This window comes from Panthera pardus, unplaced genomic scaffold (assembly GCF_024362965.1).
Source record: "Panthera pardus isolate Hobbes unplaced genomic scaffold, ASM2436296v1 HiC_scaffold_1, whole genome shotgun sequence".
Lineage (NCBI taxonomy): Eukaryota > Metazoa > Chordata > Mammalia > Carnivora > Felidae > Panthera > Panthera pardus.
In genome coordinates, this window is record NW_026526654.1 from 5,602,150 (window position 1) to 5,619,818 (window position 17,669).

At 41.8% G+C, this 17,669-nt stretch overlaps 1 protein-coding gene across 3 annotated transcripts in view; it reads right to left on the bottom strand.

Annotated features, from left to right (window-relative positions):
• Positions 1 to 4,030: 4,030 nt before the first annotated feature.
• PGBD2 (piggyBac transposable element derived 2) overlaps positions 4,031 to 17,669 on the bottom strand; it is a 36,543-nt gene continuing 22,904 nt past the window's right edge. For 2 of the 3 annotated variants that reach the window (XM_019433143.2, XM_019433141.2), the window contains one exon: positions 4,031 to 6,038. In XM_019433143.2, the coding sequence (XP_019288688.1) occupies positions 4,277 to 5,995 (1,719 nt within the window). In that variant the 5' untranslated portion in view covers positions 5,996 to 6,038 and the 3' untranslated portion in view covers positions 4,031 to 4,276. Of the gene's footprint in view, positions 6,039 to 11,415; positions 11,662 to 17,669 lie in introns of those variants that run through there. The other variant, XM_019433140.2, reaches the window with a different exon arrangement.

Sequence of the window (17,669 nt, forward strand, 5' to 3'; positions counted from 1 at the left end):
AAAGGGCGACCCTTTTGCATTCTCAGTGGGAATGCAAACTGATATGGCCATTCTGGAAAACAGTGTGGAGGTTCCTCAAAAAACTAAAAAAAAGAACTACCCTGCAACCCAGCAATTTCATTATTAAGTATTTATCCAAATGATAGAAATATGCTGATTTGCAGGGGCACAGGCACCCTATTGTTTATAGCACTAGTATCAACAATTGCCAAATTACAGAAAGAGCCTAAATGCCCATCAATTGACCAATGGCAAAGAAGATGTGGTATATATATGCAATGGAATACTACTTGGCAATGAAAAGGAATGAAATCTTGCCATTTGCAATAAGGCAAGGATGGAACTAGAAGGTATTATGTTAAATGAGATAAGTCAGTAGAGAAAGACAAATATCATATGATTTCACTCATGTGGAATTTAAGAAACACAACAGATAAGGGAGAAGGGGGGAAAAAGATAAAAATACAAAGAGAGATAAAACATAAAAGACTCAAATACAGAGAACAAACTGAGGGTTGCTTGAGGGGAGGTTGGTGGGGATGGGTTAAATGGCTTACAGGCAGGGGTGCCTGGGTGGCTCAATTGGTTAAGTGTCCAACACTTGATTTCGGCTCAGGTCATGATCTCATGATTCATGAGATCAAGCCCCATGTTGGGCTCTGGGTACTGACAGTATGGAACCTGCTTGGGATTCCTCCCCCCACCCCCTCTGTCCCTCCCCTGCCAATGTTGCTCTCTTTCTCTCTCTCAAAATAAATAAATTTTTAAAAAATGCGTGATAGGCATTAAGGAGGACACCTATTGGGAGGAGCACTGGATGCTATATGTAAGTGATCAATCACCAGGCTCTCCTGAAACCAACACTACACTGTAGGTTAACTAACTTGAATTTAAATAAAGTTTAAAGTAATTCTTCGAGAACTGTTTTATTGTTCACAAACTCCTATAGCTTTTGCTAAGGAGTTTTGCTAAGAATCTACAGATTCTTAGAATCTCTTCAGATATCCTTCTATTCTGAATGATAGTCTTGCCGGAGGAAGTATTGTTGGTTGCATATTTTTCACATTTAGCACATTAAATATATCATATCACTCCCTTCTGGCCTTCCAAGATACTGTTGACTTGTCTGCTTCCAACCTCATGTGTCTACCCTTGTAGGTTAAGGACCTTTTGTCTTTAGCTGCTTTCAGAATTCTCTTTATCTTTGCATTTTGCAAGTTTCATTATATGTCGTGGTTTTGACCTGTTTTTGTTGATTTTGAGGGGAGTTCTCTGTGACTCTTGGATTTGAATGCCTGTTCCTTTCCGAATATCAAGGAATTTCTCAGCTATAACTTATTCAAATAAATCTTCTATCACTTTTCCCTGCTATTCTTTGACTCTTATGAGATGGATATTATTGCACTTTGTAGAATCACTGAGTTCCCTAAGTTTATATTTGTGATCTAATAGTTTTATTCCCCTCTCCTTTTCTGGCTCATTATTTTCTATAATTTTACCTTCTGTATCACCTATTCAATCCTCTGCTTCTTTCATCCTCGTTGTAATTACACCCAGTCAGTTTTGATCTCAGTTATAGCATTATTCATTTCAGACTGACTAGTTTTTAGCTCTTTTACCTCTACAGCCATGGTTTCTCTGGAGCCTTCTATGTTTTGTTTTGTTTTGTTTGTTTCAAGTCCAACTAGTTATGACTGTCGTTCCAAATTCTCCTTCAGATATATTACTTATATCTGTTTTGAACAAATCCATGCCTGTGGTTTCTTCTTGATCTTTCTTTGTGGAAGAATCATCTTGTCATTCTGTCCAGGTTTCTGGTTTTGGTGTGTTATGAAAGTTTGTTAGGCTTCCTGTTCCTGGATATAATACTATATTAAGCGTTATACACTCTCCAGGGCCTTGTACTTCAGGAAGTGTTTCTGGTGTATGGTGTGTGCACCATACATCTCCTGTTGTGATTTGGCTGCTCTTTCCCCCAGGTCAGTCCTCTGTAGAGTTCCTCCTTACCTGTAGCAGGGAGTGTTTGGACCTTTAACCAGGTATGCTTTTGACTTATTAAAATAAGCCCGATTTAAAAAACAATACAAATTAACGAAAACAAAAAGGTCTTATCCAAAAAAAAAAGGTATAGCAACCAAAAAACAAAAAAACAAAAAAACCCAAATACACAGACAAAATACTATAAGCTGAATTCAAGAATAAAAAAAAGAAAAAGTAGTCAGTTTCAAAACATGAGAAAAGGAAACAAAAAAAAACTATAGGCCTGATTAAAAAAAAAAAAAAAAAAAAAAAAAAAAAAAAAGGCCTCTTCTTGTTTCCAGCATAACTGATGCTGATGCTTTGGAGCACTCTATGATCATTAGACTTAGTGCATGTGGGGGAGCCTGTGTTGTTCCTCTGGGGGAAAAGCCCAGTGCACTGGCTCACAATCAGACCTGCCCCTGTAAGATAACCATTGTAGGGGCCAGGGGGCCAGGCTTTGGTATAAGTAGCTGTAGCCTCAATTAGGAGTGCTGTGTATGATGGGCTGGTGTGATGGGCTGGTAGGTGGGGGTAGACGGTACCATACCACTCTCTTTTTCCCCAGGCAGAAAAGATGGAACCTGCAGCTGTTCAGGTAGCCCTCACAGACAAGCAACCAATCTCCTCTCCTGTGACCCATGGTTCATCAGATTCTTCCCCTTTTGTGCCTGGGCCATCAACTTGCCTGGTGCCACAGCTCTCCAGTGTTTTATCTATGGCATACAACTGGGATTCCCAACTCTCAAATTTTAAAGGACCAGGCAAGGCACAGACCCGCTCCCCCACTTCAGAGGAGAGCTTCACAGCACTGCATCTGGTACTATTCTGTCCCAGAAAAGCAGTCCCATGGCCATTCTGGTGCCTAGAGTTTATGGTGAAGCACAACGAAAAGCTACGACCACTTTATCCACCCTCTGCATGTGCCCCTGTCCCTTGCTGTTGAATACATGTTCAAAGGTGCCAGCTGGGTCTTTTGTCCTTGGAAAGGCATTATAGTCTCTTCCAAATACACTTGGGGAAGGAGAACTTTCTCTCCCAGTGAGACCAAAGGAATCTTTGCACCACACTGTCCACTGTCTGCTCTTGGGCTTCCCCTCCTTCTCCCCAGGAGCACTGCTGCCCATCCAGATCTATTACAGCAAACAGCACAGACTTCCAAAAACTCAGAATTTCACCTCCACTGTTTGCAAAACCTTGGGATATTCAGTTCCTCACAATTCCCCCATCAATGGTTTTGGGGGATTGCTTTTCTTATGCAAATCTGACACACTACTCTCTCCCCACTTCCCTTTCTCCTCTCTGCAAGTAGGACTCCCATCCCTTCTGCAGCACCATGGCTTTTCTCTCCCCCAAATCTCCTCTCCACACCTGCCATGTTCTCTCCCTCAAATTATGCAGACTGTTCTTTTAATCCTCAGGTCAATTTCCTAGGTGTTTAAAATGATTTGATGTTGATTGAGCTGTGTTTGAGGGACTGAGACTAGCCCAGGTTCCCCTTACTACACCACCATCTTAACTCCTCCCCCCTTATAAAATTAGAATTTAAATCAGTGGGAAAATATAAATATTTTAATAAATGATGCAAACCATTGCTTAAGGGGGAAAAACCAGATACCTATCTTACACTAGTTATAAAAATGAATTCCAGAAGGATATACTTGTATTAGGAAAATAATTTTATCAAGGAAATACAAAGTCTACAAATCTAGCCCTCTGGATAAACACAAAGCTGATTATCTATTCCTAAACAGCTTGCTAGTGTTAAAGTGAAATAACTATGATTAAAATCTCTTTCATCATATTGATACCATACTTACACAGTATTGTCTCATCTTATGTTAAAACCAATAGTATACAATTATAAAATCTTTTTACTATTCATGAAAGTTTCTCTAAAGTTTTTGGTTCTATTTGATTTTCCTAACTAGGACTCATCTATCACCCACAGGAAATTTTTTATTTGAATAAAAAGGGGCCCATTATTTGAAATAAGTAACAGTATAATCTATAGATTTACAAACATCTATAATTACCAATATAAATATTAATTTATGTTACATGTAGGTATCACAGAAGACAATAAAAAGATAACTGTAATGGAGGTCGGTAGAAAATACAAGACCAAATCATTAGCGATTAGATGTTGTTTTTCCAACACAAATAAAACACAAGTGCTCTATCTGCTTTATGAAATTAGCTGTAAACATTTCATTATAAACCAAATATCCACAGGGCTCCCTCTGTCCATTCTGCATCACCGAATGTGGTACTCCCTGAAACACTTGGCATGGACACCCTTCTGGCATTTCTCGCAGCGGGTGTTGGTCTGCGAGTGGCAAAGGGCACACCGAGTCCTCTTGTCCTGGTGGACGATCCAGTGACCAATCATGTCAAAGCGGCTCTCAGTTTCCAGCCGTCTGCTTCGCCTCCCTTGGGAGGACATGTCAGCATTGCTCTCTAGGTACACACAGGCCACATATCTCCGGAAGGCCAGGAGGTCTACCTGGGCATCATGGCTGCAGATCCTGTGTAGTTGCCAAGCATTATTGAGGGCAGCATCAATGACATAGCCAATGAAGCTTGAGTACCACTTCATGCCCCGGATCTTTACCTTGTATTTGGCAATATTCTGGTCCATCCGGCTGACACCCCCCACTTTCTCCTGGTACAGCTTCACCAGGGATGGTTGATGGACTTGGGTCCGTGTTTTGGCTATTCCTGAATGATGGCTGGTCAGCTCCACTGGCTCTATGCCCACAGCATTAGAGCAGATGTTAACCACACTGCTATCATGCCAGCGGCACACGATAATCTCCTCACTCTCATCAACTTTATAATCAAATGAACCCCTCTTCATTTTCTTAAGTTCTTTGGGATCTTTGAGGGGACATCGCTCAGTCCTGTATTCACGAACAGTTCCTGTGGCCTTCACCCCCTTTTTCCTCAAAATGGACATGAGTTTGACACTTGTAAAAACCTTGTCAAAAAATATGTGGTATGGCAAACAGCCACGCTCCTGAAGAGCATCCACAAATTTTACCACCATACTACCTCCTAAGTCTAAGCCCCTGTCTGACTTGGTGAACAGTGTGCCCTGTGAGGGCTCAAACCACACCAGATAGCCCCTGCTGGTTGTCCCACACCAGATCTTGTAGCCCAGACGCATGGGTTTCCCTGCTGGCAGCTGTTTGGATCCCCGGTGTCCAAAGTATTCACACATGGATTCACCAAAGCTGTAGAACTCTTCCAAGGGTGCGTGCTTCTGGAAATTGCAATTCATTCGGACAATGAGAGGCCTGACCTTGGCAAACCTATCACTTTCATCCAGCTCATTATTATCTGCAAAATGCAGGTATGAAAAGATCAGTTCAAATCTGTCCCTTCTAATTGCATCAGCCACAAGATGATGATGTGAATCAGGAGATGTTTCCCAAAACATCCTTCTCCTTGGATAGGATATATACCCACTTAAAATCAAAATTCCCAAAACACACTTTAATTCCTGGGCTGTGAGCCCAAGGTTGACATTTTTTTGCCAAGCGTAACGATTGGTTTCATTAACAATAAAATTAATAGTTCCTTCATCAAAAAACAACTCAAATAGGCCTACAGGACTCAGTTCCTGGCTTTTGAGATCCTCTATATGGGGATCTGATGGAGTCCAGCTGCGGAAGTTGGGCTGGATATCTCTTTTGATCCAAACACGCTGAGGTTCCACTACTGCCTTCTGCCTCTTCATGGCTGGTGGTGGCTGCAGGTCGTCATCCTCCTCCTCAGTGCCAGAGTCCTCAGGTACAACAGAGGCATGCAGCACACTACCGGGCACATGGGAGCCTCGCTGGCCATCTTCATCACCTGAGTCCTCATCAGTGAAATCCCCTGAGGCATTGTCAGGTGGCGCAATGAAGATCTCTTCCCTGCGGTGGCTAGGACTCTCCTCCTCCAATGCATTCAGAACCTCAAGTAGCTTCATGGACTTGAGCTTTGAACTGGCATCTCTCCCAACAGTGGGATTGCTGCAATGACAGGAAACGAAATAAAGCGAGGTCACACAGGAGACAGTGTTTCAGCAGAAAACTCTGTTGAAGCATCACCTGAGAGGAGGGCGCTCCCACTGCAGACCACCTGAGCTTGAACCGCATTTTGGAACCAGTACCACCAGGCACAGTACCAGGTAAGGGAATTTTCCTAACATAGGTTACTCTTTCAAGTGCAAAAGTATTTTAATGATAGGAGGCATTCTAAAGAGAAGTTCCAGGGGGAGGAGGTAAGATAGAGGAGAAATAGGGGAACCCTGAGCTTTCTCATCCCCCAAACATAGCTATACCGAGGTCACATCACTTGGAACACCCAGGAGATCGATCTGCAGAGTGGCAGAAGGACCTGCATGGTTGGAGGGAGACAGGGTGGCAGGTGTGAGGCACATGGATATGAATTGGTGGATAGAAAAATGGCAGTGCTGCAGAGGGGGAGGAAACCCTTTCTGGTAAGAGAAAAGAAGGGAGGGAAAGAGAGAGGTGTTGACAGAGTATAGCACTGGGTTCACACAAGAGGAAAATCTCTCTAGACCACAGACTGGGGTGCAAGAAGTACTGAGAGTTACAGGTTTTTGTTATGTTTTGTAGTAGTTTGCAAACAGCGTGTGGAGTTCAACCCTGAAGTTTTGGAAGTGTGTGACTCTCTAGCAGAGAGCTGTAGTGTGTGATCATGGGGGGAAGGAAGGAGCTGGACCCAGAGTGCATAGCCTGGTGTAGGGACCTTCAAGGCACACTGGGAGAGAACATTCCCCTTCCTGGAGTACTTTTGGAAGAGGTTTATTGCCTCTCCAAGGACAAAAGAACCTATAGGTGCCAGCTAATGGCGTTTCATCAGCAGGGGACAGAGATACAGCAGATAGCATATGACCTTGTTGCTGCTTTCAGTGGTGCTACAGTATACACTCCACACAACATGCTGGCGAGGAACTATTCTTCTGGGACAAAAACCATCTGACACAGCACGCAGAGGCTCTACTCCAGAGGAGGGAAGCAGGTCCATGTAGTGCTTTGCCCATTAAGTTTTCAAGTTTTGTATTCCAGCTGCACACCAAGGAAAAACTCAAAAAAGCTGTGGTGCAGGGCAAGTTGACTGCCCTTACTATCTGTGAGGACTGCCTGAATGGTGGGGGATGTGAGATTCTTTCTGGGGACAAAGATTGGGGTGGTGTCATTTTCCCCCAACACCAACACAGTGGGACTTCTGAGACCAACACAGCAGCCCCCAGCAGAGGTGGGACCCGGTTACACCACAACCTGCCTCAAAGTGCCTGGTAACTGCTTATTTACTGGAGTAAGACTGACTCTGAGCCATTTCAGTCAGTCTTTCACGCAGAAGACCACCATAGGCAGCACCCTGCATGTACCAACTGTACTGAAAATTGAATGCTTCAAAATGACACATGTAGTTCTGGTGGAAACAGGACCAGGTTTACTTTTTTTCTACCACAGCCCCCCCCCCCCCCCATTTCCCCATTTGTTTGTTTATTTGTTTTTCTTTCTTTTTTCTTCTAGAATCAGGCTCATACTGTTTTATATGTTTGTTAGTTTGCTATTTTCATTTCCTTTCTCCTTTTTGGGAGGGTCAAGCTTCTTTTTTCTTTTATTTGTCTTTTTTTTTTTAGCTTTCTTTCTCTTTGAATTCAGCTTATAGTTTTTTGATTGGTGTTTTTTGTTCCTTTTCCCTTTCTTCGTTTACAGGATCAGGTTTTTTATTGTTTGTTTGTTTGTTTTGTTTGTTTTTTTTTCCAGGCTTATTTTAATGAACAAATCAAAGCAATCCCAGCTAAAGGTCCAAACACTCTCCACTGTAAGAAAGGAGGAGCTCTATGGATGAATGGATAAAGAAGATGTGGAGTATTACTTGGCAATCAAAAAGAATGAAATCTTGTCATTTGTAACTACATGGATGGAACTAGAAGGGGTTATGAGCAAATCACAGCAGAAAACTTTCCTAACCTGGGGAAAGACACAGACATCAAAATCCAGGAATCACAGAGGGCCCCCATTAGATTCAACAAAAACTGACCATCAACAAGGCATATCATAGTCAAATTCACAAAATACTCAGGCAAGGAAGAATCATGAAAGCAGCAAGGGAGAAAAAGTCCCTAAATTACAAGGGAAGACAGATCAGGTTTGCAGGAGACCTATCCAAAGAAACTTGGCAGGCCAAAAAGGAGTGGCAGGATTATGTTCAATGTGCTGATTCAGAAAAATATGCAGCGAAGAATTCTTTATCCAGCAAGGCTGTCATTCAAAATAGAAGGAGAGATAAAAAGTTTCCCAGACAAAAGAAAATTAAAGGAGTTTGTGAGCACTAAACCAGCCCTGGAAGAAATTTTAAGGGGGATTCTCTGAGGGGAGAAAGATGAAATAATAAACAAACAAACAAAAAAAAGGCAACAAAGACTAGAAAGGACCAGAGAACTCCACCAGAAACTCCAACTCTGCAACCAACATAATGGCAATAAGTTCATACCTTTCAGTTATCACTCTAAATGTCAACGGACTCAGTGCTCCAATCAAAAGACACAGGGTAACAGAATGTATAAGAAAACAAGATCCATGTATATTCTGTTTACAAGAGACCTACTTTAGACTTAAAGACACCTTCAGATTGAAAGTAAGGGGATGGAGAGCCATCTATCATGTTAATGGTCCACAAAATAAAGCCGGAGTAGCCATACTTATATCAGACACTCTAGACTTTAAACTAAAGACTGTATCAAGAGATGAAGAAGGGCATTATATCATAATTAAGGGGTCTATCCACCAAGAAGACCTAACCATTGTAAACATTTATGCTCCAAATGTGAAAGCGCCCAAATATATAAATCAATTAATCACAAACATAAAGAAACTCATTGATAGTAATACCATAATAGTAGGGGACTTCAACACCCCACTCACAGCAATGGACAGATCATCTAATCAAAACATCAACAAGGAAACAATGGCTTTGAATCACACACTGGACCAGATGGACTTAATAGATATATTCAGAACATTTCATCCTAAAGCAGCAGAATATACATTCATCTCCAGTGCACATGGAACGTTTCTCCAGAATAGACCACATACTGGGACACAAATCACCCCTCAACAAGTACAAAAGTATTGAGATCATACCATGCATATTTTCAGACCACAATGCTATGAAACTTGAAATCAACCACAAGAAAAAATTTGGAAAGGTAACAAATACTTGGAGACTAAATAACATCCTACTAAAGAATGAATGGGCTAAGAAGTTAAAGAGAAAATTAAAAAGTTCACGGAAGCCAATGAAAATGATAACACCACAACCCAGAACCTCTGGGACTCAGCAAAGGTGGTCATAAGAGGAAAGTATATAGCAATCCAGGCCTTCCTAAAGAAGGAAGAAAGGTCTCAGATACAAAACCTAACTTTACGCCTTAAAGAGCTGGAAAAACAACAGCAAATAAAACCCAAGACGAGCTGAAGACAGGAAATAACAAAGATTAGAGCAGAAATCAATGCTATGGAAACCAAAAAAACAGTAGAACAGAACAATGAAACCAGAAGCTGGTTCTTTGAAAGAATTAACAAAATTGATAAACCACTAGCCAGTTTGATCAAAAAGAAAAAGGAAAGGACCCAAATAAATATAATCAAGAATGAAAGAGGAGAGATCACAACCAACACAGCAGAAATAAAAACAATACTAAGAGAATATTATGAGAAATTATATGCCAATAAAATGGGCAATCTGGAAGAAATGGACAAATTCCTAGAAACATATACACGACCAAAACTGAAACAGGAAGAAACAGAAAATTTGAACAGACCCATAACCAATAAGGAAATCGAATGAGTAATCAAAAATCTCCTAAAAAACAAGAGTCCAGGGCCAGATGGCTTCCAGGGGAATTCTACCAAACATTTAAGGAAGAATTAACACCTATTCTTTTGAAGCTGTTCCAAAAAATAGGAATGGAAGGAAAACTTCCAAATCCTTTCTATGAAGCCAGCATTACCTTGATTCCAAAATGAGACAGAGGTCCCACTAAAAAGGAGAACTAACTATAGACCAATTTCCCTGATGAACATGGATGCAAAAATCCTCAACAAGATATTAGCCAACCAGATCCAACAATACATTAAACAAATTATTCACCATGACCAAGTGGGATTTATACCTGGGATGCAGGGCTGGTTCAATATCCACAAAACAATTAACGTGATTCATCACATCAATTAAAGAAAGGAAAGAACCATATGATCCTTTCAATAGATGCAGAGAAGGCATTTGACAAAATACAGCATCCTTTCTTGATAAAAAACCTCAAGAAATTAGGGATAGAAGGAGCATATCTCGAGATCATAAAAGTCATATATGAATGACCCAACGGTAATATCATTCTCAATGGGGAAAAACTGAGAGCTTTCCCCCTAAGGTCAGGAACAAGACAGGCATGCCCACTCTTGCCACTGTTATTCAACATACTATTGGAAATCTTAGCCTCTGCAATCAGACAACACAAAGAAATAAAACGCATCTAAATCAGCCAGGAGGAGGTCAAACTTTCACTCTTTGCAGATGACATGATACGGTATATGGAAAACCCAAAAGATTCCACCAAAAAAATGCTAGAATGAATTCATGAATTCAGCAAAGTTGCAGGATATAAAATCAATACACAGAAATCGGGTGCATTCCTATACACCAACAATGAAGCGACAGAAAGAGTAATCAAGGAATCAATCCCATTTACAGTTGCACCAAAAAACATAAAATACCTAGGAATAAATCTAACCAAAGAGGTGAAAAATCTATACACTGAAAACTATAGAAAGCTTATGAAAGAAATTGAAGATGACACAAAAAAAATAGAAAGAGATTTCATGCTCCTGGATAGTAAGAACAAATATTGTTAAAATGTCGATATTACCCAAAGTAATCTACACAGTCAATGCAATCCCTATCAAAATAACACCAGCATTCTTCACAGAGCTAGAACAAATCATCCTAAAATTTGTATGGAACCAGGAAAGACCCCGAATAGCCAAAGCAATCTTGAAAAAGAAAACCAAAGCAGGATGCATCACAATCCCAGACTTCAAGCTATACTATAAAGCTGTAATCATCAAGACAGTATGGTACTGGCATAAGAACAGACACTCAGATCAATCCAACAGAATAGAGAACCCAGAAATGGACCCACAAATGTATGGCCAACTAATGTTGGACAAAGCAGGAAAGACTATCCAATGGAATAAAGACAGTCTCTTCAGCAAGTGGTGCTGGAAAAACTGGACAGCGACATGCAGAAGAATGAACCTGGACCATTTTCTTACACCATACACAAAAGTAAATTCAAAATAGATGAAAGACCTCAATGTAAGACAAGAAGCCATCAAAGTTCTCGAGGAGAAAGCAGGCAAAAACCTCTTTGATCTTGGCTGCAGCAACTTCTTACTCAACACGTCTCTGGAGGCAAGGGAAACAAAAGCAAAAATCAACTACTGGGACCTCATCAAAATAAAAATCTTCTGCATAGCGAAGGAAACAATCAGCAAAACTAAAAGGCAACCGAAAGAATGGGAGAAGATATTTGCAAACGACATATCAGATAAAGGGTTAGTTGCAAAATCTCTAAAGAACTTATCAACAACACCCAAAAAAACAAATAATTCAGTGAAGAAATGGGCAAAAAGTATGAATAGACATTTCTCCAAAGAAGACATCCAGATGGCCAACCAACACATGAAAAAATGCTTAACGTCACTCATCATCAGGGCAATAGAAATCAAAACTACCATGAGATACCACCTCACCCCTGTCAGAATGGCTAACATTAACAACTCAGGCAACAACAGATGTTGGCAAGGATGTAGAGAAAGAGGATCTCTTTCCACTGCTGGTAGGAATGCAAGCTGGTGCAGCCACTCTGGAAAAGTGTGGAGATTCCTCAAAAAATTAAAAATAGAACTACCCTATGACCCAGCAATTGCACTACTAGGTATTTATGCAAGGGATACAGGTATGCTGTTTCAAAGAGACACATGCACCCCAATGTTTATAGCAGTACTATCAACAATAGCCAAAGAATGGAAAGATCCCAAATGTCCACACACGGATGAATGGATAAAGAAGATGTGGTATATGTATATATACACAATGGAATATTACTAGGCAATCAAAAGGAATGAAATCTTGCCATTTGCATCTACATGGATGGAACTAGAGGGTATTATGCTAAGCAAAATTAGTCAGAGAAAGACAAATATCATATGTCTTCACTCATATGAGGACTTTAAGACACAGAACAGATGGACACAAGGGAAGGAAGCAAATATCATATAAAAACAGGGAGGGGGACAAAACATAAAAGACTCTTAAATATGGAGAACAAACTGAGGGTTATTGGAGGGTTGGGAGGGGGGATGGGCTAAATGGGCAAGGGGCATTAAGGAATCTACTCCTGAAATTATTGTTGGACTATATGCTAACTAATTTGAATGTAAATTAAAAAAATAAAATAAATTAAAAAAGAAGATGTGGTGTATATGTATACATATATATACATACATACATACAATGGAATATTAGCATCAAAAGGAATGAAATCTTGCCATTTCCAATGACGTAGATGGAGCTAGAATATATTTTGCTAAACAAAATAAGTCAATCAGAGAAAGCAAACATCATATGATTCCACTTATATGTGGAATGTACGAAACAAAACAGATGAACATATGGGAATGGAGGGAAGAAGGAGAAGAAAAGAAACCACAAGAGACTTAACAACAGAGAACAAACAGGGCTGATGGTGGGAGATAGGCTAAATTGGTGTTGGGTATTAAGGAGGGCACTTGTGATGAGCACTGGGTGTTATATGTAAGTGATAAATCACTAAATTCTACTTCTGATACACCTATATGTTAAGTAACTTGAATTTAAATAAAATCTTGGGGAAAAAAATGCCAACTTTGTAAATCACTGAATTCTAGTTCTGAAACCAATACTGGACTGTATATTAACTAACTATATTTAAATAAAAACTAGGTAACAACAACAAAGAAATGTTACATACCTCCTTCCTTCTTAATGTGTCTTGAATACAGAATTCCCTTTACTGATAAATGACAGGTGCTACTGTCATTACCCAAATGACAGTAACCACCAAAAAGGAAGCCTAGACTGCTGAAGTGACATCCACTGATATCTTCTGATTCATTGGCTCCAGCAGCTCTACTTTCATGCTTCAGTCTTACCTTTGTCTTCCCTTTCCCTTATTAATTTGGCAAATACAAGGTTCCTCCCTCCCAAATTCCCAAGCTCTCCCTACTTGACCTCTTACTACCCAATATCAGGACCTGAACAGATTCAGACAAATTTTCAGATGGTTCCCTCAGTATCAGACATCTTACTATACACTAGCTGCAATTCAGAAGCCAAACAGATTCAGAAAACATGGAAACCCCATCTATCCTAACTTTCCCTGTGCACTAGGATCTAAATGGATGACAAGAGATACCTATATTTAATGAGCACCAACCACGAGCAGGCACTTCCCAGCAACTGACAATGGACACACTCCGCTCCTGACCTGCACAGCACTTGTCTACCTGGAGGTGAAAGATGACAGTTCAGCACACAAGTAGCTATGCAAGATGGGGGCCATCCTGGACAATGGGCAGAGAATGTAGCAAAGGAGTAGGACTGGGGTTACTATTTTAGATGGATGATAAGTGAAGGCTCCCAGGCAGGTGGCCTGAAAAAAGAGGGAGGGAGCCTTACAGACAGCTAGAAACAGGGTGTCCCAGGCAGAGAAAAAGAATTGTAGGCACAAGGCCCTGAGCCTGAAGGGACTTCAGGACTGTGAACAGCAAGGAGGTCAGTGAGACTTCAGATGTAGTAAAGGGAGGAGAGCAGAGCATAGGCTGCCAGGACCAGGACCCACAGGGCTCTATAGGCCCTAATGAGGACATTCAATAGTGTTCAGCTGTCACAGGAAGCCCTCTAGTAGGATGCAGAAGGGGCAGTGACACACATCACTGGCTATGAGAATGGACGGGCAAGGAAGGTGGGCTCTACTGCTGCCCTGTGTCACTCTGGCCCAACCTCCACATGAGAAGAATCTCAAACCAGAGGGAAGACACAAGCTTTACCGCAAAGGTTATTTCTCTACAGACCTACCCTTGGACTTGGGAGTTCACTGCATTAGAGATTCACTACAACCTCATTTGGTGAACACGGACTCCATCAGCCTCTGTGCTAGAGTCTACTAGGGCACAGGAGATCTGACCTCAGGGAAGGCAAGGTATTTCTCATGCTATGCCAGAAAGGGAACCCAGCTTTCAAGGATAGGAAATCTGAAGCACTTCCCATGGACCTCAGACTGAGAGGTTCTCAGGGGTCAATAGACAACTTGCCATCTTCTCAGCCTCTCCTATTTTCGAGCAGCAGATCCAGGCCTATATAGTCAGGGTTTCCACCACTCTCACTATCTAAGCTCCTATGTGCCCCCATGCCTCCAAAAACTTTCTGTACATAGTTGTTAAGACTCCTGGAGTAGGACAGGATTTAGATGTCAGAGTAGTAGGGGGACCCTATACTTGCTTTGTCCATCAAACATAGCTAGATAAATATCAAATCCATTCCAAACACCCAAGAAATGAATGTGAGGACTGAGAGAACAAACTGCACAACTACAGGGATAAAAGAGGCCACACTGTGGAAGGGAGGAGGTGCAGAGAAGTGATTAGCGAGAAAAGAATCGTAGGTGCTGTGGGGGGTAAAGAGCCCTGATCACACAGGAAAGAGATTCAGAGACAGAGAGCACATGTGAGAAAGCATGTGCATGCAGGGCACTGCACAAGAAAAACACTTCCCCAAAACCACTGAGAAGCAAAACAATTGCGGCTGACTATTGCCAAGTTTTTCCAGGCAGTGGAACTCAAAGTCAGAAGTTTTAGAAGTCCATGCCATGACCAGAGACAGAACCTGACCAGCACAGATGTGCTTCTGTTGAGAGGGAGGGCAGAGGCCTGGGAGAAGACAGATGGTCTGCAGATACCCTGGGCCACACTGGGACAGACAGATCTCCTCCTTACAGTGCATTTGAGAGAGGTGGCACTGCCAGCGGGTGCCACTGAGCTACCCTATTCATTCCAATAGGAGCAGAGACACCTGCTGAGACCAGGTAACCTGAAAATCAGCCTTTCGCTGTGCTTTACCATACTCCAAGTGGCCGCACATTCTGTGACTACCCTTCTGAGACAAGCAGGCACCAGCCACAGTGTAGTGAGACCCCACCCCAGATGATTAGTGCAGGGCCAACCATGCCAGGTCCCTTTGGAGTTCTGAAACTCAGCACAGGTTGTGTCCAGCACAGGACCATGATGCTGGGTGGGCAAAAGGCTCAGACACAGAATGGGTGAAGGCAGAGAGATCTGAGGGATTCCTGGGACACAGGAGGGGAGATTGTTCGATCTTCAGTGAGGGTTTCCTGAACATCAGTGGGCGCAAATGCCCCTCTGCAGGAAGACAGTGGGCTGAAACTATATTAATTCCCCACCTATCAGCACAGGCAGACTTAAGTGAGAAACACAGCACACACAGTAGAGGCCTGAGCCACTTACACCAAGACCCGCCCCTGTAGGCTCTGCAGGTGCTTTTTCATGAGTGCAATTGTGCCTGAGAGCCAGAGCAGAAGCAGGTCCCTCTGCTAGAAGATGAGCACAAACCCCTTGCACCTACCAAGTCTACTGACAATGGAGTGATGCAAAACTTCAGCTCTAGTGGAAAATGGATCTGGCCTTTTGAACAAGCAGACCAAAACACACCGAGTTAAAACTCACCACACACTGGGCAAGGTCCAAACACAACCCAGTACAGACAAGGTGAAACTGCAGAGGACTGATGTGAGGGAAAGAGCAGTTAAAACACAAAAGCAGAGTGTACAAACTGCACACCAGAAACACTTCCTGGAGCGCCAAGCCGGGGTCAGTATATAGCATCTTCTTAATATAGCCTTTACTCTCAGAAGCAGGAAATATAACAGGCTTTCCTAACACAGAGAAAACAGAGACTAAAGCAAAGTGCCAAGATGGAGAAATGGATCACAAAACAAAAAATAAGAAAAGGTCATAGCCAGAGATCTAATCAAAATAGATATAAGTAATATGCCTGTACCAGGATTTAAAACAACAATCATAAGGATATAGCTGGGCTTGAGAAAAGCATAGAAGACACCAAGGAGTCTCTTAACACAGAGATAAAAGATCTAAAAACTAGTCAGACAGTAATAAAAAATGCTATAACTGAGATGTGAAACCGATTCTAAGAAATGACCATAAGAATGGAAGAAGCAGAGGAATGAGTAAGTGATATGTAAGATAAAATTATGGAAGATAATAAAGCTGAGAAGAATAGGGAAAGAAAACATTAGATCAGAATGTAGACAATAGGGAACTCAGCAACTCCATAAGACGTAATAACATTTGTATCACAGGAGTGCCAGAAGAAGAGAGGAAAACAGGGGCAGAAACTTATTTGAGCAAATTATTGTGGAAAATGTCCCTAATCTGGGGAAGGAAACAAACATTCAAGTCAAGGACACACAGAGAACTCCCACCATAATCAACAAAAGCAGGGCAACACGAAGACATATTGTAGTAAAATTTGGAAAATACAGAGTTAAGGAAAAAATCCTGAGAGCAGCAAGGAAAAAGAAATCCCTAAGTCATAAGGGAAGACAAATAAGGTTAGCATACTTATCAGCAGAAACTTGGCAGGCTAGAAGGGAGTGGCATGATATATTCAAAGTGAATGGGAAAAATATGCAGCCAAGAATACTTTATCCAGCAGTGCTGCCATTTAGAATAGAAGGAGAGATAAAGAGTTTCCTAGACAGGTAGGAGTTAAGATGGCAGAGCAGTAAGGGGACCCTGAGCTTGTCTTGTCCCTGAAACACAGCTAGATCAGCATCAAACCATTTTGAACACTTAGGAAATTGATCTGAGAATTATTGCAACAATCTGCATAATTTGAATCAGAGAACTTAGCAGGTACATGGTGTGGAGAGGTGAACTGGGGGGAGAAAAGCTGCAGAGCCGTAGAGGGTAGGAAGCCATTTTTGCAGAGAGAGGACTGGGGAGAAGGCAGCACATCAGGATCATGCAAGAAAAGCACTGCCCCCAAAAGTAGCTGGAGAGAAAGAAAGAAAGAAAGAAAGAGTGAAAACACTCGCATGGGACTAGACAAGAAATCTGTTCACAAAAACCACTGATGGAAGAAAGGAGGGGATTTCAATACCACCAGGATTCTATATATAGCTATATTCTATAATAGGACAGAATCTGAAGTTTTGGAGCTCAGTGCTTGGCTGTGCTCTGGTGAGTAAGTCAGGTGAATCCCCAGGAGCAGGAAGCATGGTTTGAGGGGTCCATGTGCCACCTGGGGAAAAGTGGTTCTTCTGATTGGAGTGTACTTGGTAGAGGCCATAGGCTTCCCCATGGGCAAAATTCCTGGCTTATCCCAGAGAGCTACCATGTAGCTGTAGTACTGAAACAAAGATGCCACAGTGCACCATGACCTGTACAGGGTATGTGCTGTGATTCACCATAAACTCTGAGCCTCTG